At 39.0% G+C, this 27,614-nt stretch overlaps 1 protein-coding gene across 1 annotated transcript in view; it reads right to left on the bottom strand.

Moving 5' to 3' along the window:
• Positions 1-3,135: 3,135 nt before the first annotated feature.
• The window catches only part of slc37a1 (solute carrier family 37 member 1), a 71,434-nt gene continuing 46,955 nt past the window's right edge, over positions 3,136-27,614 (bottom strand). Inside the window, exons 17-20 of the mRNA XM_034186827.1 lie at positions 14,722-14,800; positions 13,966-14,063; positions 13,716-13,780; positions 3,136-5,039 (exon numbers count right to left, since the gene is read on the bottom strand). Coding sequence (XP_034042718.1) covers positions 5,024-5,039; positions 13,716-13,780; positions 13,966-14,063; positions 14,722-14,800 — 258 coding nt within the window. The 3' untranslated portion in view covers positions 3,136-5,023. The remainder of the gene's footprint in view (positions 5,040-13,715; positions 13,781-13,965; positions 14,064-14,721; positions 14,801-27,614) is intronic.

Genomic DNA, 27,614 nt, shown 5'->3' with positions numbered 1-27,614 from the left:
GAAGTGGTTTAGAGGAGGATTTGCTTAAAAAGATCTGAAAGCTTAGCTACAGATTGCCAGAAGGTACATCTGAGATGCAAGTCTGGATTTGATCTGTTTTGTGAAAGAAAATCCTTCTCTGCTCTACTCCACTATGAAGCTAAGAGTAGTGATGCAAACTGCAAAGCTTGCACTGTGCACAATTTCTCCAATCACAGCCACATAAGCCCATAACGTCTTCTGGGTGTCTTGGTGGCTTTCCTCACTCTTCTCCTTCTTGCACAGTCACTCAGTTTTTGAGAACTGCAGATTTACCATAAAGTGCCATACTGTTTGTATTTCTTTGTAACTGATGCAAATAAAGTCCGAAACATTCAGTGGCAGCTTTACCATCAGACAGCCTCATCCACAACTACCACAAAAGACTCCAAGCTGTCATTGATGTTAAAGGGGGCAATACATGTTATTAAGAACAGAGATATGTAAACTTTTGATCAGGGTCATTTGGGTAGTTTGTGTTGTCATTATGATTTAGATAGAGGAAACCTGGTTGTTTGGCAATAAATGGCTTCACCCAAAAACTAACCGTGAGTGGAAAAAAAGTTTTTGTGTTATCATTCATATTCCCTGAAAAATGGCCAAAAAAAAAAAATAAATAAAATTCTGCCAGGGTATGTAAACTTTTGAGCTCAACTGTACATACATACATGCACACACACATTTGCATGATCTCTTGCCTACCCGTCACACAGAGTGGTTTTCTGTCAGGAGTCGACCACTCCAAGAGACACCTGCCATCTCCAGCTGAGACTTCAGGCCACTTCACTTAATTTAGAACTGGTTTAATTGTGCTGCTGCAGACAGTCTATCAAAAACACAAGCCCCAAACAGGTGTCAAAGAAAGCACATGTTTATTTTTTGGAGGGGGGGCTCTGTAAGTATACTTCATCTGCAAAGAAGTCGGCACTGTAAAATGAAAATGTTGGAGATGATTTTTAGCAGTTCAAACACAAACAACAAAGGAGGCAGAATGATTCAAGTGCTTGGCCGACCACGTCTTCAACACGTCCTAACATCACAAACAAAGCTTCATTACCCAGTGCTACCACAGTAAACAGTACATCCCAAAGACACGTATTTAAGATACAAGCCCAAATCTAATAAGGCTGAGATGGTATGGAAAATGCATATTAACAAAAATAATTATTTTAAATACGCAGAATCCAGCAGCACAACGCGCGGCATCCAGCTGGGAACACAGCAGGTGACACTGGCATGACAAATTGCATGACAGTGTGGGGGTTAAATGCGTGCAAGTGTCAAGGCACCTTAACGTAGGGCTACTAATGAGCTAAAAAAGTGTTATGTAAAAAAGATGATGCCAGCAGGTGAATGTACCTATGACTTGGTACAAAACAGTATCCACAAAAGGTTAAGTCATTGAGGAGAGAAATATTTAAAAACAATGTTCTTCAAAGAAAAACTGGAAGGAATTTGCATATTTCTCCCTCTACAGTGCATAATCTCAAATGATTCAAGGAACCGAAGAATTTCAGAGCATAAAGGGCAAGGGCACGAGTCTTAGTTGAACACCCTTGATCACCAATTCCTCTGATCGCAGTGCATCAACTGTCATTCATCAATAGTTGATATAACCACATGGGCAAAAGATTACTTTGAGAAGCCTTTCTGAAGTACTACAATGCAGAATTACATTCACAAATGCCTGTCAAAGCTTTACTGTGGAAAAAAAAGAAGCCCCGTGTTAACCTTGTCCAGAAGGCATCAGGGTTGGACACCAGTTTTTTTTTTTGTTTTGTTTTTTTTTGGGGGGGGGGGCTACATTACTGTATACTCCAGGCCAAAGATGAAAAGGGCCATCCAAACTGTTATCAGCAACAAGTCCAAAGGCGAGTGTCTGCCATGGTATGGGGTTGTGTCAGTACCCTTGGCAAAGGAATTTTTTATTTAAAATCTTTGACTCATTAAGACTTTAATTTTGGAGGAGCAGATTTGAAAATTAAACAGTCCATGTTGAAATTCTGCTCCAGAAACAGATTATTAAAAGGGTCCCATCGTGCAAATCTAGTAACACAGTGATATAATACAGTCAAAGATACCATGATATTCATTTTAGATCATATCTCCCACACATACCTTCAATGCAGGAATGGATATACTTTATATCAAATTAAATATCTTTGATGTGACAAAATATTAATTATCTTGTGTTCGTACCATCTGTAATGAAATAAAGTAAATACAAGAATCACACTGTTTTTGTTTGTTTAATTTGCATTTTCCATATCGTCCCAACTTTTTGTGATTTAGGGTTGTACATAACATTGAAACTAATAAATTAAAACATCACAATCACCATAAATTATAAAATCTGCCCCCTCCCCCCACCACCCATGCCCTGCATTACCTCCCAAATGAAATAAATAAAATTAAGCAGGAGCTTAATATGGAACATTTCTAAAGGCTTTTTTTTTTATGTATTTAAATGTATAGCAATAAAGGCAAGTTTTGTTTGACTCAGGTTCCAAATAACGCTTTTTTCCTCACATTTTAAAATGAAGCAGCAGGTTGTTACTACTGTCGATATGCGAGCAGCATGTCAACTGTCACTACTGTGTAATTTACTGACACACAGCTGTACAATTTAAAATTCAGTCGCTATTTCACACATTTTACATTTCATCATTTATGATACAAGTTGTTTTTTATGTGCATTTGGATAGAAATGTTACATTCATAGTATCTAAACACTCTCCAACATTCACCCACTAATTTACCCAGAAAAAACATAGTATTTATACAAAAATAAAACTTTGGTACCCTCATTTAAGGAAGAAAAAAAAAAAAAAAGGGAGAAAAACAGTACATAAATCATGACCAAAAACAAAACAAATCACAGAAATAATTTAGATAGCTTTCAAAAATAAAGTGTTCTTCTGCAGGCCTCCCATCTTGTGTACCAGCATGGACTCCCAAAATTTCCTGTATTGTCAATTGTGTCAATAGCATGGCCCAAGCAGAGGGTCACCCCTTTGAGTCCGGTCAGATTGAGGTATCTTCCTTAAATCATCAGAGGGAGTTTTTCCTTACCACTGTCGCCTGTGTGCTTGCTCTAGGGGTTGGTAAGGTTAGACCTTATTTGTGTGGAGCGCCTTGAGACTTTGTTGCGATTTGGCGCTATATAAATGAAATAAATTGAAAAAGTGTTGTCTATCTAAATTATAGCATGACGTTTATTTCAGTAAAGCAAAGGTGACTCTGCAACATCAAGACACTTGGCCAGATAAAGGAGCCAGTGTTGTTATGCGCACCTTTCACACACTCAGCTTCAACCTGTTGTTGTTGTTGTTGTTGATGTTATTTACGTTAAGCATGGATGTTATGTTATTGTCTGCATATTTTGTTTTGCTCAATAATGAGATTTTATGTAAAAACAAGGAGCCAGGAATTTTTGGAAGTACTTCTTAATCTTTGAATATCAGATATGCAATTAGATTCATTTAAAAAAAAAAAAAAAACCTCAATTAAATATTGTCCCTTTTATAATTTGTTTAAAATTCTGCATTTTGGTTGTTCTTGCACGCTAATAAGTGCCATTCTAATTACTGTAAGGGTTATGTGCAGGACCATCAGGGTTATGTGCAGGACCATCAGAAGCTTTGTATGTGAAAGAGCCCATAGTGTGAATACATTTAAAGAGCTCAATGATGGATCACAAAATGGTACCATGTTCAATGTAAATTGTGCAGTAAGTGCAAAAGCAAATTCTTCTTACCCTCACTTCCTGGTTCATTTATGCATTTTATGTCCTACCACCACACATATAGGTACAATACCAAAAAATCTGAGCTCTAGGAATAAGAAATGATCTTCCAGTTTTCCAAAAGCCTCTTTTGAAGGTCGCTACCAGAAGTGGCCACTAGGGAAATTTAGCAGCAAGGCTGACCAGCTGCACCATATCCAGTTCTCTTAATACAGACCATGAATCAACTTCAGCCCCCTTATCATTTCCATGGATACACATCCCGGAGTCACACGGATGGAAACCTTGTCCTCACCTGGAAAAACCTTAGAAGGTCTTGGAGGGTGTCTGTGATGAACTAGGATATTCCATCATTGCGCAGTGGTCTTGTTTTAACTGTGGCTCCACTTTCAGGATGTTTGAAAATTAAATTTTTTTTTCGTTCTGAACTTTGATAAACTTTGGTAATATTTCTGTGACACCCCGTAACATTGTCGTGCATGCTGTAACATCATCAGGAGGCTTTCCAGAAGTGCCCATCGTTGTGCTAATATTATATAATGGTACAATGAATCATCAACCCGGATGATAGATCCTGTTTGTGATCTTCACACACCAGTTTGTTATGGTTATATACCGCGACATTCCAGGATGCATATCCATGAAAGCGAGAACAGGGCTTTGACTGCCATTTTGAACTTGGGCCCAGCTAAGTTCTATTTTCTTCTGTGCTATCCTGGTTAATGCCCCCAACAACACCTTCAACCACGACACTTATGAGATCGAGAAGTCACTGAAGTTGCTGTGTCTCGGTCTCTCAGCCAAAACAATAACCATCATGGTCCATCGTATACACAAGTTTATGTGTCAAAGTCCAGATGATTCCAGTCACTGCTGATTTTTCAAGTAGACTGCAGGTACAGTATTCAGGTCTCAGTCGGTTACCATGGGAATAAGGTCAGCAGAGAAAGTGGCGAAACAGAAAATTGTCAGCTGATGCCATTTAAACATGTACAGGGTGACTTCTGTTGATCACATCAGCTCCGCCACATCCTCAGAGGTGCAAGTACACTTTACAATGAGCTGCCATAGTGACAACAGTCTGTGTGCACACACGGGTGCTCGTAAGTTAGTTTCTGTCACCAAGTGCCAGTGCATATCTGTCTATCCATAGTGCATCGTGTCCGTGTCTGGGTTCGTGTCAGACATAGATCAGTGGTGTCATTGCATAGTACTGTGTGCACGTTGTAGGATCGACCTACTTCAGTGCAATCAAAGTGCTCAGTGCTCCTTCATCCTGTGAAGACAAACATTAACAACAATTAAATAAGTTGGTGTCATTAAACTTGCACAGTAAAAATTAATAAGCTGTGTGAAAAGAAAACCTACTGCTCACAAAACAACTGCTGCTTAGCTTTATTTACATAAAATATTTTAGTTTTGCTGTTTATACAAAAAAAAAAAAAAAAAAAATATATATATATATATATATATATATATATATTGCATACACGTTTTGTGTCATGTTTATTTTCTCAGTTAAATGAGTTTTAATGCAGGTGAAACAGCTCTTCAAACAAGTATTTTACCCAAGAAATAAAGCATACTAATGTTAGCTCAGATTATGTGAATATTAACAGCTTTTTAGTCAGTGTTTGTTTAAAAACAGATTCTTCTTATTCAGGCTTGACCACAAGTAAAAGTAAGTCCCTTCAGCTGCTCCCTTGTTTGCACTTGGGGTCGCCACAAGTACTGTGCTAAATTTCTCAGCCTCCCCTGCAAATGTGTCTCAGTTGATGTTCTCCAGGACAAGTCAGATCTGTGTTGATACAACAACAATAACCACAACAACATTTCCATACATCTGCCATTTATATACAGCATTTAGCTTGAATTTGTATTTTATAGATAGTAATTTTCCTTGACATTTCCTTGTCAATTTTACTGCTCTTCAAGCTTTCCACATTGAATTATAATGTGCTATCAGACTACATGCAGAGGAAACAACTGGTCTCCATATTGTTAGTCCCTGCTTTTTGATTTATGTATTTACTTATTTTTGCCCGACAAGAATGCAGCATCACGGATTTTGACTGGCAGCTTTGTGTTATAAATAATCAAACACCATTCAGAAGTTATACAATAGGGCACATTATTCAGTGATTTGACTGAGTGGATATCAACACCATTCTGATACATAAGCATGCAGAATGTAATTTAACGCAGCCTTTGTTAAGTGGGGGTTGTATTCACAGATCTAACCAGCAGCTATTCTGATATGCTACTGTGACACAATATTCCTAACTGAACACAAGCACAAGTATTGGGCAGTGCTCCTTTGCAGACTGTGTTGATTTTCAAACAGAGTCTGACTCAGTTGATCAGACCGTTCCCTGGGACATCCTCTGGGTTAAAGAGCCCAACAGATGTGTGCATACATGTAACTGACAAACATGATGCCAGTCAAATTAGTCCCCCTTGAAGATGCTGGACAACAATTTTGTTTCCCTTCATGCAGATCTTGATATGGAGACCAGGGGCCTCATGTACAAAGCGTGCTTACGCACAAAAACCTGGTGAACGTCCGTCTCCACGCCAACGTTCAGATGTATCAAAAGTGAAATGACCGTGAAAATGTGCCGTGTGTCACGCAAAAATCCTGGCTGGCGTACGCACGTTTCTACAGTTATTATTTCACTGTGGATATGTAAATGTGATGCTGGGAACCGTTAATAGTGTGAAAACAAGAAGACATCAGAGTGATGTGCACATGAGAGACACAGTGATGAGCAATTAATGCACCCAAATTTGCAATTATATGGATGGATATAAAAGTATGCGCAACGCACTGTATAAAATGGCACTAACAATGGCTGTGTTTGCGTTGTTAAAGCACTTTGCAAATGGTGCAATCTGACGTGATGATAATTTGTAAGTAACTCCTCGCATAAATCAGGCCACTGTTACTGGAGTTGCAGACAGAACTGCGGTCGGCCCAGAGCGCAATGCGGTGATGAGTCAGGGGTTGTCTGTGCCCACACAGGTGCTGACCACGCTGGGCTTCCTGGCATTATGCGCATTTCAGCGTGAGGTGGCTGATCGGTCAGGTGTGTGCCAGTCAACGTTGCATCGAGCCACGCCATCATCCGAATCTCATCCAGGTACATTCCAACATTACAGCACATTTTAAAGTGAGAGCCGGTTTCCCGAATGTAATCAGAGCTATTAACTACACACATATTGCTATGAAGGTGCCATCACATGAGTTTGTTTTTGTTAAAAGTAAACATTTTCATTCCATCAATGTTGGTTGTCAGAATTTTTTGAAACTTAATGAGGGCAAGACAGAGGTTATGTTGTTTGGAAGTGCCCTCGTTGACTTGGGACCTCTTAAGGATTTTGTACGTCCCAAGGTCACCAGCCTTGGCGTCATTATAGACAGCAATTTTAAATTTGATAAACAAATCAATGGTGTTTTGAAATCATGCTTTTATCATCTTCATCTTTTATCAAAGGTAAAACCATTTTTATTTTTTAACCTTTTTGAACAAGTTGTGCACTCTTTTATTTCAAGTCGTCTGGACTACTGTAACGCATTTTATTTCGGCATTAGCCAACGGGCTCTTTCCCGTTTGCAGTTAGTCCAGAACGCTGCAGTGTGACTTTTAACAGGAGCCTGGAAGCATGAGCACATAACCCAATTCTTGCATCTTTGCACTGGCTTCTTATTAATTTTATAATTGATTTTAAGATTTTATTGGCTTCTTATTAATTTTAGAATTGATTTTAAGATTTGTTTTTAAGATTGTTTGTCTTTAAAGCTTTGAATGGAATGGCCCCTCAATACATCACTGATCTCCTACAAATTTACTCTCTGGCACATGCTCTGAGGTCTGAGGGCCATTTCCAGCTCGTGGTACCTAAGACGAGACTTAAAACCAGGGGGGACAGGGCTTTCTCTGTGGCTGGCCCCAGACTTTGGAACGCTCTACCCCTCCATGTCCGAACAGCCCCCACAGTGGAGTGTTTTAAGTCTCATCTGAAGACCGTCCTCTGTTTTATTGGTTTTGTTTTTATTTTGGTAGATTTTATTGGTTTTATCTTTTGTATACTGTATGTATTTATTTATTTATCTTGCACATTTTAGTTATTTTTATTGTTAATTTTCTTATTTTTAATTTATTTCTTGACTATTGAGGTTTTATCTATCGTGATTCTACTGTATGTGCAGCACTTTAGAACGTTTTTGTTGTTAAATGTGCTATATAAATAAAGTGGATTGGATTGAAATCATGTGTTGTGTGCAAATGCGCATCAAGCTGGAGGCTACACGGTATGTGATGGGGCTGTTTGGTGGTTAAACAATTTATCTGTGTAATTGTTCCTCACAAAAACCAGCATGGACACATTTGGACATGTGCGCATTCAAATTTTTTTTTTTTTTTTTTAATAATATGTTTTCTGTTTCTTGATGGTAGAACTAGAGATGAGCTTCTTAACAAGCCCCTGGCTGTGTTCACGATTTGTCAATAAAAGCGTGTGTAATGTTAATGTCACACACAGCCGCCGTGCACCTAATATCTTTTTAGTTCAGTGCGTGCGCACAGCTCAGTTCAGCATTTACACACACAAATGTACTTATTTACTTTCCATTTTACATGACAGCGAGCTGAGAGAACAGTGATCCAACCACAGCTTTCATTGTTTTTGCACGTTGTCTCTTAAAGTTCTTTCATTTTTACACAAAATAACAGAGACGATGGGGTGCATCATCAAACGCACAACACTCCACACTTATGGTGCCCTCAGCATGAAACAACCAAACTATTTGAGTACATTTGCATATTCAGATAGAGGCGTGGCCAGGGAGGAGTTTGGTGCATGTGCACATGTGCTAAATTCCACATTCAGTTTCTTTGTGTGTAGCTTTTTATGGTTGTGTGACATTTCACTGAAAGCTATTGACTGATTTAGGAAAATCTGCGCTTAAGCCACTCATGGACACAAAAAGAGACAAAGCAACACCCATGTAAACACCCGGACCTTACCAAAATTTGGCTGTGGGGGTCTGCAATAACATCTTGGACTCAGTCAACAGTGGTGTATCAGTTTGTGGTGAGAATGTTGAAGTTGTTGAGAGATTCACTAATTGCCATTACTAAGTTTGTATAAGCATTATTTGGTGGACACAGTCACTGTTTACGGCAGTGTTTTTCAACCTTTTTTGAGCCGCGGCACCCTTTTTATATTTACAAAATCCTACGACACACCACCAACTAAAATAATATTATAATGCTATTACTTCTAGTTTTGCGCAAAACCCAATTATCGCAATAGAAAATCGATACAGAAAACTTCGCATTTCGAAAATCCTCAAGCATTTTGCGCTCTGATCTCAAGTAGGGCTGTCACGATTAGGAATTTCTGGAGACGATTAATTGTCAGACAAATAATTGCGATTGACGAATATATTGTCTATTTTTTTCTTTTTTTTCCCCTTCTTTATATTCTACTATTGTAGTATAATTACACAACTCTGGAAGAACGTTTGGCTTCTGTGAGTGGAGAAACTGGGAATGGTGCAACATTTTTATTTTTATCTTCATTTTACATACAGTCCCAACTTTTTCTGATTTGTGGTTTCTGTTGCATTTCTGAAATTGTTTCTCCTCATCAGTCACGTTTTGTGCTTAAACACTACATTAAGCTTAAGATTGAACAAATAAATACCTTTGGAAAATAACAGCTGTTTAAGTTCAGCGTTCTCACCTGCTTTTTGTGATCTCTGCGTCTGAACATTTTTTTTTTTGTGGCTCTCAGTTCATTCATATATTCTCATTTTTTAAATATGTTTTTAAATATATTTGACCGTTTATTTCATCTCATGATCTCATAAATTCAGCATACGACACGCACATGGTGTGAACAGGACGGTAACGGCAGAATCACACCTTTAGAGAAAGTTCAGAGAGAAGTAAAGGCAGCATCACGTTTCCGTTTTGTTAACGTTCACTCACAGAGAGGTTAAAATCCTCTCTCTGCTCCGCGCTCGCTGCGCACTGAACGTGTCGCGCCTGCATTCAGGAATCTCCCTCACCCACCCCCTCCCCTCCCTCACCCACCCCCTCCCTCGCAGTCTGCAGTCTGTTAACTCCGCGCGCGTGCACACACAGGCACAGACACACACACCGACAGCTCCGCATTTTAGACGGCTTTTGAAGGAGACGGCACTGTTTTAATCGGCCGTCAGCCTCCTTGTTATTGTCCCGCCTTAAGACGAGAGCGAGGCTGCAGCACAATGACGTCAGATTCTGAGTCGTTTTATGCTTTGTGGATAAAAATAAATAATTCACGGTAATCGCGAATATGAAAAATAATCGCGAATATGAAAAATACCCACGGCACCCCTGACGATCGATCACGGCACTCTAGGGTGCCGCGGCACCCCGGTTGAGAATCACTGGTTTACGGTGTCACAGTTGCACTGTTCATAGAGCTGGAACATCATTCTCTAATGTGGCCGCCATATTTGACCAGAACTTCATGAATGTCCTTTGGACTTAAGTCTTTTGCCAGCAGTTACACTAAAACATGATAAATTAGTTCAACGATTTGAGGAAACCAATTGCCTGAAACTAATTAAGTTCAATTAACTTAAGCATTAAAAATGATTACCTCCGCCAAGGAGGTTATGTTTTCGTGTCTGTTTGTTGGTTGGTTGGTTGGTTGGTTTATTAGCAGGATTACTCAAAAAAATCCTCAACGGATTTCAATGAAATTTTTACCAGAGGTGTATCTTGGCCTAACTTATAAGTCATTAATAATGATCCGGAATACGATCTGGATCCAGTAATTTTTTAAGGATTCTTTATCATTGTAGGATAGGGCCAATTTCAACATTTTTGCATCTAACTTCATGAAGACGGGTCACAAAGGCTGAACAAAAATTAAGTTACGACACAACAATAATTTAGCATTTGTTTCTCCTCATTGAATAAACTTATTAGAAAATTTTAAAAAAAACTTGTGTAGTTCACGCAGTTTCTCTTTATAAATACATTTGTTGAAGATCTAAGGGTTTAACCACTGAATCTGAAACATGATGGTAGATGCGTGAAACGATGTGGAGTAAGTCTCTTTGCCAAAGGGTATTCCATGTGATGTCAGTGACCCTATGGCCTTGGCGGAGGTTTGCGCTGTCCGAGTGCTTCTAGTTTTAATATAGTAATATTAACTTGATTTATTTGTGTTACATTAACTTATGTGACCTAATGATGTAATAATTTGAAGTATTTTGTATTTATGTACAGTATTCTTGAAATCATCTTACATTGTATATATTAAATTTATCTGAATGAAGTGACACCAACTAAACAAATATATTTTCTCACTTATTTGTGTTTAATGGTCTAAATGTTTCAAGGTTATATATCCATGATCATTTTTATCTTATTGGGACGTGTATGTGTGTGTGTGTGTGTGTGTGTGTGTGTGTATTACTCACCGAATACAATCACATTTCCTGTTACACCTATTCACAGCTGACCATACACAGGAATTGACCCGCCAACCTTTCAGTCTGTGTACAACCTGTTTTATTACTTGAGCTAGTCACTGAGTTTTATTGCTCGAGTTTTCCTTCCTTAGTTATTTTAATATGGTAAAGGAATTGCATTGTCATGTTACATCCTCTCAAATGTGTAAAAAAAGTTATGTGATTGTTGTTGAAATGTAAAGGGAGCAATCACAATGCGTTGCAACATTGTTGCAGGTAGTAAATGCACACAGTCGGACTTTTGCTGTCAGTTTCAGACAGCTTGAACAAGCCTTGCAGCTAACTTATTAAAACAGGTTCTAGTTTATTAAAAATTTTTGAACATTAAAAAATAATATGGTGAAAACCCTACAAGTGTTGCAACTTCATTATATGTGAAATAAAATCCCTGCAGTTACTTGTGGCTCATATACACCATTTTTTTCCAGACTGTAAGTAAGTCATGCTTTCATTTTGTTTGGCCGGTCTTAGCCTGCAGGTCTTAATGCTCATTTCTGACCTACAACTCAGATCTGATTTTCTGTTGTCGTGATCACATTATTCTTTTAATGTGGCCAATATCAGATTCAAGTGAACTGTTCACTGTCCTGAACTGAGCCTGAACTAACACCAAACTGTAGCTAAATCTGTACTGATTCAGTAAGGTGTCATCAGATTTGATGTAGCTTCAAATGTTATGGAGCTAGACCCAGAAGAAAACCACCATTACCGAAAAATCGTTTTTATACAATAACTTTTGAACTAATAAAGACATAAAAGTGATTCCAAGTTCTAGTGGTATGTTTTCATGGTCAAGGATGTCAAATATACAGGAAAGAAAAGTGTATGTATCATAGTTTTGGTTGTAACACTGAATTGTTGAACAGTTCACTCTGCCAAGGAGGGAATCTCTTTAGGGTCAGTGACCCTATGGCCTTGGCAGAGGTTTGCACTCTCTGAGTGCTTCTAGTTATTTAGTGTTGCCAGTACGATTGTCTACAGATCATTTCTCTGTTTTATCTGCACGCTGACTGACACACATAAATGGCCCACAGTTGCACACATATTTGGCTGCCGTTTGAACATAATCTAAAATATTAACCTAAAAGTGCATCAATCCACATTTGTATTGAACCACTGTCCTCATACAATCAGTCTGCTGCATACAAGTTTAGGCAGCAGGAGACAACATGACGGAAGCTGATGTTTTATATGAATTAGTAAGATTTCACGGATGGGATGTTCACCGAACAGTGATGTTGCTGATAATTATTTTCAATCAGTGCAGAATGATGTTTTATGCAGTGCTGTTATTTGCACAAAATTAAACTTAATGTTGACAAAATATTGCATATGGCATGACGTGTAGGAGATTCACATCACCATAACAATTCTAATCAAAGACATTCCATAAATTTTTTTTGTAGTTTAAAAATCTGAATTTTAGATGGAAATTATAGTACACAGACATAATACTGGGTTATTTATAGGCATCATATTCCACTGCAATTAACTGCAACTGAGCAGAGTACCTTGATTGATTTCAATTTTGTCTCAATTCAAAACCACAAAATAATAGTTTTTTCAGCAATAAGTCAGTTAATACAACACCACCAGTTGTCAGTGTAATTTATTGTCGTCACTGTTATCTCAGCAATAAGTCAGTTAATACAACACCACCAGTTGTCAGTGTAATTTATTGTCGTCACTGTTATCTCAGCAATAAGTCAGTTAATACAACACCACCAGTTGTCAGTGTAATTTATTGTCGTCACTGTTATCTCAGCAATAAGTCAGTTAATACAACACCACCAGTTGTCAGTGTAATTTATTGTCGTCACTGTTATCTGATCTACTTTAAATTTTTCATCATTTGGACATTTTACTTCAGTAAAATAATATTTCTTATTCAAAGCATTAGCTTTATAAAGAGACATATTAGAAGGAAATCTAATGAGTAGATTGTTATGAAATCTCTTTTTTTTTTGGTGATGAGGGCTGTATCACCATACATGTGTGTTGTGTTTACATTCACTGTTCAACACTTATTAAAGGGAGCAGCCTGTGCACGTTGCTCCCTACACTACTGAATATGAAGTGTCCATTTCAGTAATATAGTTCAACGACAAGAGTCCTCTCTTCTATTTACTAAAAGGTGCTCTCAGTATTTTTGGGTGGAGGACTTAAGAGTGAAACTCCTAAGTAGGAACTTTGAGTGTAATTTCATGTATAATGATTTGATGAGGTAATTTTGAAATACAGACCCAGATATCACACATCAGGAATGCCTTCATTCAAGATGTCAGGTGGTGTTTGAGTATTATGCAACTCTTTCTGGATATGACTGCACATTATGTGGCAAGTGAAACCACCAAGGTGACAGAGAGCAGAGAAAAGGAAGAGAAATGAGACTGTGAATATCAGAAAAGCAGGACTTACTGTCCAACGGAGATCGGATGGGATTTATTGGAAGATAGCTCCTTCATCACAAGCCGCAGCAAAAGCTACACAGCAGCCAGGGAGGGGGAAATAATAACGTAAACAAGTCAGATGTTACACGGTGTTTGTCTGACTTGAATTTTTTCACTACACCAGCTGACAAAATTCAATGAAACTATTTTTCCACTTACTGTAATAATACTATGGAGAATAATTATTGTGATGATATTTGTGATGTTAAATTACTCACCAACAGCGCGAGAAAGTCAGCAGCCATTAGCATGTAGAAGACCTGATTCCAGCCACCTGCTGACAAGAGTCCGGCCAGAAGGGGGCCCAGTGCAGCACCTGACTCCACACAGTGTTATTATTATTATTATTATGCAGATAATATAAAGCATATCAAGAAAATGCATTCATATTTTAGACACACATTCATGCGTTTCAAGAGATATGCTATTCTGAACTGAGAACAGTAGAAGCCAGACAAGTTAAATGTGTATGATAGCAAACATTATTTTGTGTTTTAGGAATTTTCATAATAACCATTTCAGAGTTTGTACAGGTTTTTAAAAGCCGGTCAAAAAAAAAACAAAAAAAAAAAAAAACAAAAACATTATATATATATATATATATATATATATATATATATATATATATATATATATATATACATACATACACACACACACTGCAGACAGCAAGCAGCATTTTGTTCATAATCAATGGCCTTGAATTATATAAAAAGCATTGGGGCTTTTGTCTGGTGAGTCCAAATATCCGGTTTATACGATGAAGGTTTACACAAGTTTTACAACATCCAATGCCTTGGCATTTTTAACACTTTTGAAAGACTGACTAAAGACATTTTAATACCAATTCAGGCCTTATTTTTATATTAAGAATTTCAATGCCTTTGAAAACTTTTAAGGGTGCTTGGGAACCCTGCATTGTTCTATTGTTTGCAGCATTTTGTGTTTCAATTATGCTGAACTGATGTACTGACCAACAGATCCTGTGCCGTCGATGATGGCGGTGACAGTAGATAAGGCTCTGGCGTTGCCTTTCAGGCTCTTATGGGTGCCCTGGGGTTAAAGGTCAAGAGACAGAGGAAGCAAGACAAATTGAAGCAAAAGTAAAAATTCAGGCGACAGAAATAAAGATGGGGTAACATAAAAATTTGGAAAGAGTGGAATGAATACTCGCCAGATCAGCAGACACAGCTGTTGTGATGAGAGCATATGGCCCATTGACGAGCCCTCCACAGACTAACAGCATGCCTGGCAAACAGAAACAGCAGCACAGCACTGAGCTATGGAGGAACGTTCAGCCACCCGCTGTGATTTTGTGTAGCTTAAGCCCCTTTCCCACCGGGCCTGCTTCGAGCTGCGTATCTAATAACGCAGAAATGTCTGCGTCAGTTGCTCGCAGCGGGGGGGAGGAGCTTGAGGAGGTGAGAGTGCAGAGGAGCTGCAGCCAGACTAATGAGCAGGTGTGTGCTTTGATTTCTCTTCTAGTTTATATTTGTTCTTGTGCAGCACTGCTGGTGTGCGCTCTGATTTCTGTTAAAGTTTATCATTCTTCCTGTGACCGTGGAGCTGTAGCTGGCGTTCATACGTGCATGCGCGAACCATCCGTGAGTGGACATGGAGATGTCCACCTTGAGGAGTTATACTGGATGTGGACATGTCCTGTCGCTGGCAATCAGTCTGTGAGCAGGATTTAATGGACTTTAACACAATCGTGAGAGAACATGAGGAGGTGAGTGCGAGGAGCTGCAGCCAGGCTGCAATGAGCATTTTTTTTTTCTTTTAATTGTTCACATGTGCTCTTTGAGCGGTATAGTTTTACTACATTGTGTATACGGTATAAAAAGTTCGACAATAATCCTGCGTGATTTATAGCTCAACAATGGAGCACAGCAGGAATCATCAATTGGCTTCGGGTAGCGTTGTATTGTGTGGGTATGGCATCCAGTCACGTTAAGTTGTTTCAACTTGCGAGAAAACTACTACTTTTCTGCATTAAACATGTTTAATTTTTTGCGTCCGCTTCCCGTTGCCCTTTGCGTCCCTCACGGTATGGTGGCGTTAGGCTGCATCAACTTGCCGTTGTCATGACGCAACTCAAAGCAGGCCAGGTGTGAAAGGGGCTTTAGCTGCAAAACAAACATACAGACACTCATAAAGGTCTGTGTGCCTTTCCTGACATAGAAACTGTACACTAATCTAGAGCAAACTGCAGGTAGGACAATATATATTAGCCACAAGGCACATTGTGATACTACTGTGTGTTGTGATTATACTGCTGCCACCGTGCCTCACAGTTGGGTGTACTCTGCTGTGTGGCATAATGGCATTAGCCTGTTGTGAGGATAATAAGCCCCAGCTGCCAAAGCTGAACAATGTGATGTGATAATCTCAGCACAAATCAAGGAGCCCAGAGACTTACAGTCATCATGCCTGCAACCAATGACAAACTGAAGATCATTAGCACTGAATAGGTCACACTGACAAATTTATGTCAGGTTACTGATGTCATATGACCTCATTTATGTGACCCGCATTAATGATTTACAGACTGATGGGAGGGAAAGCTGGACAAAGAGAAGGACTTTTTCTTTTGCACAAGTTATTTTTGTAATTTTGCCTCTCTACACCATGAAACTGAAATGAAACAACTGAAATGTTCTTTAATTCAAAGTGTTTAATAAAATATCACACAATGCAACAGACAAAGGTTTCACCATGCACAGTTTCTCCAGTCACATGGAAAAAAAAAGGTCTGTAACTGCTTCAGAGTTGTAATGGGTGTCTTGACGGTTTCTCTCACCAGTCTCTTTGCACAGTCAGACAGTTTTTGAGGACTGCCGACTCCAGACAGATTATTATTATGTCAATAAAATTAAAGATACCAGTATATTCAATGACAGGGAAGTGTTCATGTATCCACCTCCTGACGTACTTAAAGAAAACTGGTTATAGAAGTAATGATTTGTATGAACAATCATCATATTCTATTTAGTTGTCAAATTACTTATGGCCTCTAAAAATGAAGGGACCGTGTGTAAAAATGACTAACTCCTAAATGGTTCATGTGATATTTTGTCAAGCACATTCAATTAAAACTGAAAATCTGCACTACAGGTACATCTTGACAATTTCATTTCAACTCCATCGTGGTGGTGCATATAGAAGCAAAAATACAAACATTGTGTCAGCATCCAAGTACCCATGGACCTGACTGTATATTGCTTGATCCAAATGTGACAACCAATTGCTATTAAATTCTTAAGGAAAAAAAAAAAGAGAAATTATCTAAAATAAATATTACATTAAAATATCATTTCATCTTTGAGAAGCTGATTCGTAAAAACTGACTCAGGCGAGGAATAATTTCTGCATCTTACCGATAGTTGGGCCGAGACCAAACTCACTAATCATGGAGAAACCGTACAACTGAAAGAAAAAACAAAAGAACATCAGTCAAACTCAAATTTTCAGTCTCGCTGCATAATTTCTGATCAAATATCCTGCACAAATATGACATGTGCAAGAAGCATGATAAGATTTCAGCATCCATTTCCCCCTAAAAATGTATCATTTTAACCTGTAAAAATTTTGGATCTTCATAAGAACTTCAAATTAACAAGTGTGTTGCATCCTCCAGTTACATACAGCCTTAAAAGCAGGGGGGGTCAGACACAGACTTTATGAAAAATAGTGGCCCCCGTTCATTTGTATGTTATATAGATGTTGAAATCCATGTAGATGTTGAAATCCATAATCCAAGATCAGCATTTTCCTGCTATATGGCAGTAAATTCCTTCAGTCTGACTACATTAATACTACATACTGAGTATTCAGATACCTTAAGGATTGTGATGTATTGTTTTCTGCCTACTACTCTACAGTACGCTAGTATGAGTGTTCTGATGTAGCATTATAGGAACTGTTACAAATTTTAAAGACAGCACAGCAGCTTTTGGCGATTTCAAAAATAAATAAAATAAAATTGTTTCATCTCAAATAGGATTCAAGATGTTTCCAAACATCTCTCTTAACAGTTTTAAGACATTATCTCAAAACAAGTCCTTATATCTGACTGAAATTTTACTTTTTAATTGACTGCATCTTATATTAAATGTAGATATTTTGATTCAAAATTAGACAAATATACTTGGTATGAATTTGCATTTTTGCAGTGTAATGAATATTAATTGGCAGCACAGTGGCTTAGTGGTTTGCACTGTTCCCTCACAGCAAGAAGGCCATGGGATCGACTCCCACTTGCATCCTTTCTGTGTGGAGTTAGCATGTTCTCCCCCGTGTTCATGTGGGTTTTCTCTGGGTGCTCCGGCTTCTTCCCACATCCAAAGACCTGCAGGTTAAGTGGACTGAAAACTTTAAATTGTCCATAGGTGTGCGTGCAGGTGCGAATGTGTTTGTTTGTCGATATGTGGCCCTGTGACAGACTGGTGTCCTGTCCTGGGTGTACCCCGCCTCATACCCTATGGCTGCTGGAATAGGTTCCAGCCCACTCTCACGCTTAATTGGAGTAAGTGGCTGAAGACGAGTGAGTGAGTGACGTTATTGTGCAATGTGGCATAGGAAAAGGAAATACTTCAGTGTTTTAAAATATTGGTATATAACTCTATTTCAGCAGATAATCAGAAAAAAGTGATCAGGGTAATTATTAGGAATTTCCTAAAGGTACCTTGAAACTTGCACAAATTTGATCCGCGCACTGGCACGCAATCTGCCGTGCCAGAGAGTAAACTCGTTGTAAACTGTGTGCAGCTATGCGCATGTGCGCAAAGAAAATTTTGAAATGTTCAAAATCTCTAGCACGTATTAATTTTGGGAACTATACGTGAATATTGCGCAAACAATTGAAAAACACTGTGTGCCACTGCTAGTCAATGCGTCAGCACTCCGCGTCACAGGGCAGCTCATTTGAATGATTATGACGAGATGTTAAATCTATAATAAACATACTTTAATAGATACTCATAAGAAGAAATGAAGGTGCAACTGTTTGCCAAGCCATTACAATATAATAAATATTATAAATAATTACCTTTGAGAAGGATATCATCAGGTGGTGGAAGGAACACTTTGAGGATCTCCTCAACCCTACTGACATGCCTTTCATTGAGAAGGCAGGGATGGAGGACTCAGGTGGATCTGGTGCCATCGCCCTTGGCAGAAGTCAACGAGATAGTCAAAAAACTCCTCAGCAGCAAGCTGCCAGGGTGGTTGAGATCCATCATGAGATGCTGAAGTCTCTGCATGTTGTTGGGCTGTCATGGCTGATAAACCTATACTATGTTGAATGCAAGTCAGGGACAGTATCTCTGGATTGGTAAACTGGGGTGGTGGTCCTCATCTTAAAAAAATAAAATAAAATGGGGCCAAGAGTGTTTTCCAATTACAGAGGAATCACACTTAACCTCCCTGAGAAAGCCTATACCAGGCTACGAGGGGAGGTGGCGGTCTCGTGGTTAAGCGTTGGGCTTGAGACCAGAGGATCCTTGGTTCAAATCCCAGCCTCACCAGAAAATCACCAAGGGCCCTTGGGCAAGGTCCTTAATCCCTATTTGCTCCCGGTGTGTAGTGAGTACCTTGTATGGCAGCACCCTCACATCAAGGTGAATGTGAGGCATTATTTGTAAAGCGCTTTGAGCATCTGATGGCAGATGGAAAAGAGCTATATAAATGCAGTTCATTTACTAGACCAGACTTGGACCATTAGTCAAGATTCAGGAGGAGCCATGAGAGTTCTCTCCTGGTCATGGAATGGTAGACCAGCTCTTTACCCCCATAAGGATATTAGAAGAGTCTTGGGAGTATGACCAACCAGTCTACATGTGTTTTTGGCCTTTTAAAAGGCGTATGACCAGGTCCCTCAAGGTGTCTTATGGGGGGTGCTGCATGTGTATGGGGTACTGGAACTGCTGTAAGGTGCAAGATGGTTTCTATGTGACCAAAGTAGGAGTTGTGTCTGCATTCCAACAGACCTGTTTCTGGTGGGTGTTGGACTCTGCCAATCCTGTTCGTGATGCTCATGGACAGGATTTCAAGGCACAGTTGGGGACCAGAGGGTGTCCAGTTTGGTGACCTCAGAGTTGCATCTCTACTTTTTCCAGATGATATGGTTCTGTTGGCTTCATCAGGCAGTGACCTCCAATGTGCACTGAACAGGTTTGAGGCTGAGTGTGAAGCACATGGGACGAGATAAGCCACCTCCATCTGAGACCATGGTCCTCTATCAGAAAACGGTGAACTGTCCCCTTGGGTCAGGAGAGAGTTACTACCCCAAGTGGAGGATTTAAGTATCTCAGGGTCTTGTTCACAAGTGGGTGTAAATTGATCATGAGATTGACAGGCAGACTGAGGGGCGGCAGTCTGATGTTTTATGGACGCGCTGTACCGGACCATCATGAAAGAAAGAGCTGAGCCACAAGGTGAGGCTCTCAATTACCTGTCAATTTACGCTCCAATCCTCACCTATGGTCATGAACTTTGAACGATGACCAAGACAATAAGGATGCAGACACAAGTGGCAGAAATTCAATTCCTCTGTCGGGTATCTGGCCTTACACTCCTGAACAGGCTGAAGAAGCTCAACTGTCCAGGACTGAGTCAGAGTAGAGCCACTACTTCTTCACATCAAAAGGAGCCGGCTAAGGTGGTTCAGCCATTTCTGATGATGCCCCCTGGGTGTCTCCCTCGAAATGTCTTCCAGGCATGTCCAACTGGGAGGAAGCCCTCAGGATGAACCAGGACACGCTGGAGGGATTATATTACACCTCAGGATCCCCACGGGAACAGTTACAGGACTTGGCAGAAGATAGGGAAATGTAGATGAGCTGCTTGATCTGCTGCCTCTGCAACCCAAACCCAGATAAGCGGTCAAAAATGAATGAATGAACTTCAGAAAATATGGGTTTGGCTGAATTACATTATTCCCACAGCTGGTTTGGGCCAATCATAAATTTTGTTCATACCTACAAATAACTCAGAATACAAGAAAATTAGTGACTGTAGAAAGTTCTCAGTTCTGCATGAATCCCGGTGATAGTTGTCATCTGTACTGAAACTGCAGTATAACAATTTCTGCAAATGACAGTAAGACATCACGAAATGACTGAACTAATTTGCATACATTTGGATTAACTGCAGCTGATCTGCTTTTATCATGCTCCATATTTCCTACTACCATAAACAGTATTAGCAAGACTTGTAAAACCTGTAATTTCCAAAACAAGAGAGAGATTCTTTAGAATAAAGAAATGTCCGAAAGCCCTCAACATGTACATACACTGTTATTCTATGGAATAAAATGTCATAAAAGTAAACTTGCCCACCACCAAAATGCAAGTGCAACACTTCTTGAATCCACACAGGAATGTAAGATTTGTTCCATGTAGATTGTGTTTGTTGTAACGAGTGGGCTGGAGGTTTTACAAGGTCATCGTCTGAGTGGCTCTTCAACTTTGTAGCTCTTTGGCAGAACACACTAATTTCTTTAAAGCTACAAGCTCAGATGTCTGTAAAACCACAGATTCATGTCTGCGTCTGAAGTCACACCACAAAACGGGAAAAAAAAGACAGCCTATCTCCCAGATAATGACGACAACATATGATTACCGTGGTTTGTCCTTTTATGAGCACTATTTTAGCATATGGTGCTTGATATGATTACAAAGCCTGACGTACGGAGATGACATTTCGACTAAAGACCATCCAGAGCGCGTGTGCGTGCCGTTTGAAGCCATTTGTTATAAATCTTCCTCAGATTTTAACAAAAAACAAAGCAGATGTGATAAATTACAAGACTCATGCAGGTGTTTTTGAATCACTGAAAGAAAATTTTAATGCAACAATGAAAGGGCTGCGAAAACACAATCACATTGGAAAATATTTGGTAGAAAGAGTTTATAACAAAAAAAAAATAAACACTAATATCCATGTAGCTCAGTGCAAGTCCAAACTATGTTTCTGAACTTATTTTAACTTCATTTTAAAACGATGAAATACTCATGCTTACATATTAAATGTTAATTACATCCATGTTTCTATGCTCATGGTGAATTTAGAGCATATTTATATTTCATGGTATGGCACAAACATTCCTTTTGTCTGTGTGGTGCACACAAGTGATCTGACTTCATGATACGTACTTATGCTTGTTTGATCTATTTCAAAATTATGACAGATTATGGTGGTGTCGTGTGTCTCTGGGACTCAACATCACATCTATTAGCTTGGCAGCACAGTGGCACAAGTGGTTAGCATACTTGTCTCCAGTGATGGGCACAGTTTCGCTAATCTGCTAACTGCTAATTAGCAAAGCTAACATTTTTGTTAGCAGATTAGCGTTTCAGCTAACTTTGAAAACCATCAGCAGACAATTAGCTTCTGCTAAATGAGTTCCGCTAACTTTCAGTCCACTAACATTTTTTTGCTGATAAAGTGAGTAAATTTTAACAGCCAAAAAAAACATTTGTAAACACTAAAATCATACATGTTAGTTCCTGTTTATGAATGCAGAGAGCTAGCTAACACTTCTGGTTCACAGGTCAAAGCACACAAGCACTGCTAAGAAGACAAGAAGTTACACTGTGGACAAAAACGGTACGGAAGCAGCTCAAGTCAGATTTTTTGTTTATTTATTTTTCGTGCATTTGTTTTGTGTTTGTGAATGCAATACGGTGAGACGTAGCTTCATTAACAGCTTACAAATATATAATTAGGATAAATTGTGACTTATAACACTGCAATTTACTGCTTCTGATAAAGATGATGACAGTGTTTGGGGTTTTATTTTTATTTATTTTTCATGTGTTTGTGATCTCCTTTGAATTTACCCAGCAGCCCTGCGGTGCTTAAACTCAAAACTGGCTTATCAGTAGCCGACAGCGTACAGAGTCAATACTAAAAGATAGCAGTTAGCAGTAACTTCCGCTAAATTTTTTAGCAGTTTATCCGTTTCGCTTTATAAAAGTTAACTTTTCAGTTAGCAGTTTAATGGTTATCAAAGCTAACTTTTCAGTTAGCTGTGCCACCACTGCCTCATCTCAAACAACAAAGGTCCTTGGTTTGAGACCATTTGTGTTTCTTCTGCATCTACATCTGGATTGCTTTACGAAGGGAATCTGGTGAAAAAAGCAAATCAACATGTGGATCTGCTGTGGCGCCCGGTCTAACAGTAGCAGCCCAAAGAAATAACTGGCCAATGCAGTCAGTGAGATTGCATAGTGTTATTATTTGAATGTCTATAGGTCCAGACCATGAAAGCTCCCATCCAGCTCCATTGTTTGCACCATTTCTGGCTACTCTTTGCAGTGTCTGTTTATAAACATAGGTTGTGGTACTAATACAGTTAAGGTTAGTGTCAGGTTTACGATTAGGGCAGGCCTGATCCTATTACGTAGCAGCTCACTGGCAGCTCCATTGTTCGATACTGGAACAAAGCATCCAACAACCAGACGTGCAAGGAGAGTAGCCAACATGTGGTAGAGATCCGGACCTGTATTGGGCCCATTGCTTATGCACAACTAAAAGTACTGAGAAAAAAAAATAGTCAGTGTGTTACACATCCAGGTGCAAACCTCCATTCAATTTCTATACCAGCTTATTCCAATTAAAGGTCACAGGGGGAGGCTATCGCAACAGTCTCTGGCTGAGAAAATGGGTGATCCAAGTTAATTCTCTGAACTCTGAGTCCAGTTAACCCTGAGTAAGGCACGTGCACAAAGAGATAAAAAGTCCACATCAAAGGAACACGGATAACTAAATTCACATGGAAACAGGTGGAGAATAAATAGGGCTAAACCTTGCTATTTTGCCTCAGCGGAGTTCAAATCAGAATGAATGTGTTTGCAGAATGCGAGTATACGTTTATACACTGCAGCAACAAAAGAACGGGAGCTGACGTGCCAGAAACATGTTGACTGAGGCAATGAGCAAGTATTAATTAAAAAAAAAAACACGGAAGGTTTTATCTCAAGTGTTCACTTAGTCAACATGCATGCAGACAGACACTAATTCACTAAATGAAGTAATAGTATAAACTGTAAGACACAGAGCACACAAATCCAATAAGTCAGAAAATAAATAAATAAATAAATAAATCAAGTAAATGCAGATGCAGAATTAAAATGTTTGTTGGGGGGGAAACTCATCCCGGAACCTGCCTACCCCGATCAAATCTTCACATCAGCATCTCTTATTGTGCCGTTATAGTCATCTACATGACAACTTCATTCAGCCCCCCTTGACATCTGAATCCACTGCCTGTGACATGTCCACGATGTGTCATGGGCAAGATGATGTTATTTGAACATACATACAACACTAGTAAGTAAGTCCCTTCGGCTGCTCCCTTGTTTTCACACAGAGTCGCCGCAGCAAATCCAAGATGGATCTGCATGTTAATTTGGCACAAGTTTTACGCAGGATGCCCTTCTTGACATAATTCCACATTACATGGAGAAATGGGCAGGGGTGGGTTTGAACCAGAAATTTGTATCAGTGTAGGAGTCTTCTGCACTGAAACCAAGCGCACTAAGCACTTGGCCACCACCCCTGCTGAACATACATACAACCTAAAGAGCAGAAATTAGGAAAATATTTATGTACTCCAATAGTTATCAAAAAATACTGCATACATTTTAATCATTTTTTTCTGGTACTTCATCAGTAATATATGTTGCCTTATTAATGTACAATCTGAAATAATTAAGCCAAAAAAGGAGAGTAAAAATTAACGTGCGTATTCTCTTGCTAGATTCCACTACCAACCCACCCACATTTCAAACAAAGTTGCTCCGCTCAACTACCAAGTCGCCCCACAGAGTAGCTTAACAATGAAAATGATGTAAGGACTATAAATTACAGAAAATTACACAATCTTTGTGCAGCACAAGATTAATTATCATCATTCATGTTAGATATCTGAAGTCTTTCCAAATTGCACAAAACTGTGGACCTGTCTAAATGTGAACATTTAAAAAAGAAAAACACTGCGTTGTGTTACAGAGCTTTTATCACCACGCCCCAGCTCTGTGGAATGATCTGCCTGCGCTAATACGACAGTCAGACTCTGTGGCCAGGTTGAAGACACATCTGTTCTCCCTGTTTTATCATTAGTATTTTATATGATTATTGTATTTTAATCTTATTTCATTTTATTCTGCTTTTAAATGTTTGTGAAACGCCTTGAGGCGATTACTCGTGATTTGGCGCTATATAAATTAATAAATTATATTATTATTATATTGTAAAATAGGAGTCACATTACTTAAAAAAGCAAGAAAAATAATAATAATAATAATAACGTGGTAGCAGGGTGATTGGCAGATGAATGTTGGGGGGGGGGGCATGACAGAACGCCCCCTTGCTTCATGCTCTGGATACGGCCCTGTTACATAGATGCACAGAAGCAAAGTGCAGTGGAACCAAATCCGACAGGGTTTGAAGTGTTTTGGAAACCTTCCGTAGATCACACGGTGCATCACACACACTTTACGCCGCTATTTTCTCATTCGCCGCGACACACGTGTTTTATTTATGCACCTTGATCTCAGGTTCTGCGCGTGCGCACTAAAGAAAAGAGACCCTAAATAATAAAAGAAACACATACAAATTTAAAAAGTGAAATTATGACCAAAACGATATATACTTATCAACAGTGGTTAACATGTAGTTACCACCGGTAGTGTTGGAAGTCGGTATTTTTTTGTGTAAACGGGATTCGCTGAAACAGGAGATTCTACTTTTTCTGGTGTTTACGTTTGTGTGTGCGCTTCAGTGTGTTCCATACCTTCTGGATCCTGCCGTCCACGTCCAGGTAAATGACCCGGTAAGAGGAGGAAGCGGCGCCCATTGTCTCCTCTCCTCCGGTGTGGCGCGTGCGCTCGGTTCCGGCCGCCGTTAACCGAACACACAACTTACAAAAGTTGCGCGTCAGAGGTCCGACAACATGCCGCCGCTGCCTGTCTGTCAAACCCACTCAGATAAACTCTGTTTTTTGTGTAACTCCGGCCGCACAGCGCTCTTCCACTTCGCTACATATCCGCTTTTTCTTAAAGCCCGTCCACGCGCGTCCCCGCCTCCCGCACTACAGACCTGCGCGCGCAGGTTAAAAGAACACAACAAACAGCCAAAAGGTCACATATGTGGTCAATAATGTCAGAAAATCATTTACAGCCTCATTTTTGTGCGTGCTGCTGCAGAACAAAACACGTCCAGCTCCAGCATCTCGCTTGTCCAATCAAAAACAAGAGTGAGTGACGTCACGATCTCGCTAATGAAATGAAAGAATGTTACATATTTTGAACAGTCCAATTCTGACATTTAATTTCTTCTGAATTATTTATTATTATGTATATAATTTCTTCTGAATGTACTTATTTATTATTTACAGGAAGGAGAGGAACATTAGTGGAACATGTATTTATATTTTCAAACTTTTTTTTGCTTGTTTTTTAATTTATTTTCACTTTTGATGCTCTGTGTGTTTGAGTGCTGCTATACAATGCTACTGAAACCTCAATTTCCTGAGGGAGTCTTCCCAATGGATCAATAAAATTCTTTCTAGTATAATCTAATCCAATTTTGTATGGTAAATTTTCACACAAATGGCCCCAAATTTTAAAATCTTTTTGTGTGACTTGATATGGTTATATTCAAACTTTAACCTTCATCAACTGAAAAAAGAGTGCCAAAGCTTTGAAAATATATATTAACTTTTTTTTAAAGGATTAAAACAGCTTTGCTTTTATTTATTTTTTTATCTCTGTATTTCTTGATTTCCCCCCTTTGTTATAGGTAAACTTTGTAAGATTTGTGTGTGACTAGGTCTATTTTCTGCTTTTTGTACAAAATATATTGATGAAATACAAAACAATACAGAATAATAAAAAAAAATAATTCTAAGAGTCAAATATAGTTCAAGGATGAGTTTTCGGGGGGGGGGGGGGGGGGGGGGGGGGGGGGGTTCCTCAGTCATGAGCCAAAAGCAAGACTACAAAATATCTATAAAATTACATTGGCTGTATTTTAGATAAACTTGCATTCAAATATGATATAACCACAAAAGTATTTAGACAGAGAATTTTATTTCAAGTTATACATGTTCCAAAATGGTTATTTTTACCATTACCATTTACCAAGTCCTAACTATCCATCCATCCATTTTCTAAACTAAAAATTAAGGGTCGGGGGGACAGCTGGAGCCTATCCCAGCGGCCACAGTCCATAAGGCAGGGTACACCCTGGACAGGACACCAGTCTGTCACAGGACCAAATTTTGTCTAAATTATAGTTATTTTTTTAAAATAAAAGCATCCAAAGTCTACTGAAAAGAGTTAAAATAACTATCACTAACTATATTTCAAAATCAAAAGTGCCATTCTGAAAATAAATAAATAAAAAGCCACATTGTGATGCCTCATTGGGGGGACAATCGGAGAAAAGGCTTCTGTGTACAGTATGAATGAGGCAACACTGTCATTTACTGTCAAAACAGTGAAATTATCACAAGAATAATTATGTTTTTCAAATCCTAAAACGTTTATAAAACAGATCAGAGGGTTGAACAACCAGAAGGCACAAGAAGAAGCATCATGGCCACCAGAATAATGTAATTGTAGATAATTGGATAATCTGCTTGCATACGGAAAGACGTTTTCAGACTGATGCTGATAAATATTATCCATCGTACTTATTATTAGGATGAATTTGAATTACGACTTTCTTGCTGTATCATTGAGTGTATGTATATATGTATATTTTGTATCACCAGTTATCTTCATGAAGTGGTTTAGAGGAGGATTTGCTTAAAAAGATCTGAAAGTTTAGCTACAGATTGCCAGAAGGTACATCTGAGATG

This window comes from Thalassophryne amazonica, chromosome 14, assembly GCF_902500255.1.
Source record: "Thalassophryne amazonica chromosome 14, fThaAma1.1, whole genome shotgun sequence".
Lineage (NCBI taxonomy): Eukaryota > Metazoa > Chordata > Actinopteri > Batrachoidiformes > Batrachoididae > Thalassophryne > Thalassophryne amazonica.
This window is presented reverse-complemented; position numbering and strand designations above follow the sequence as displayed.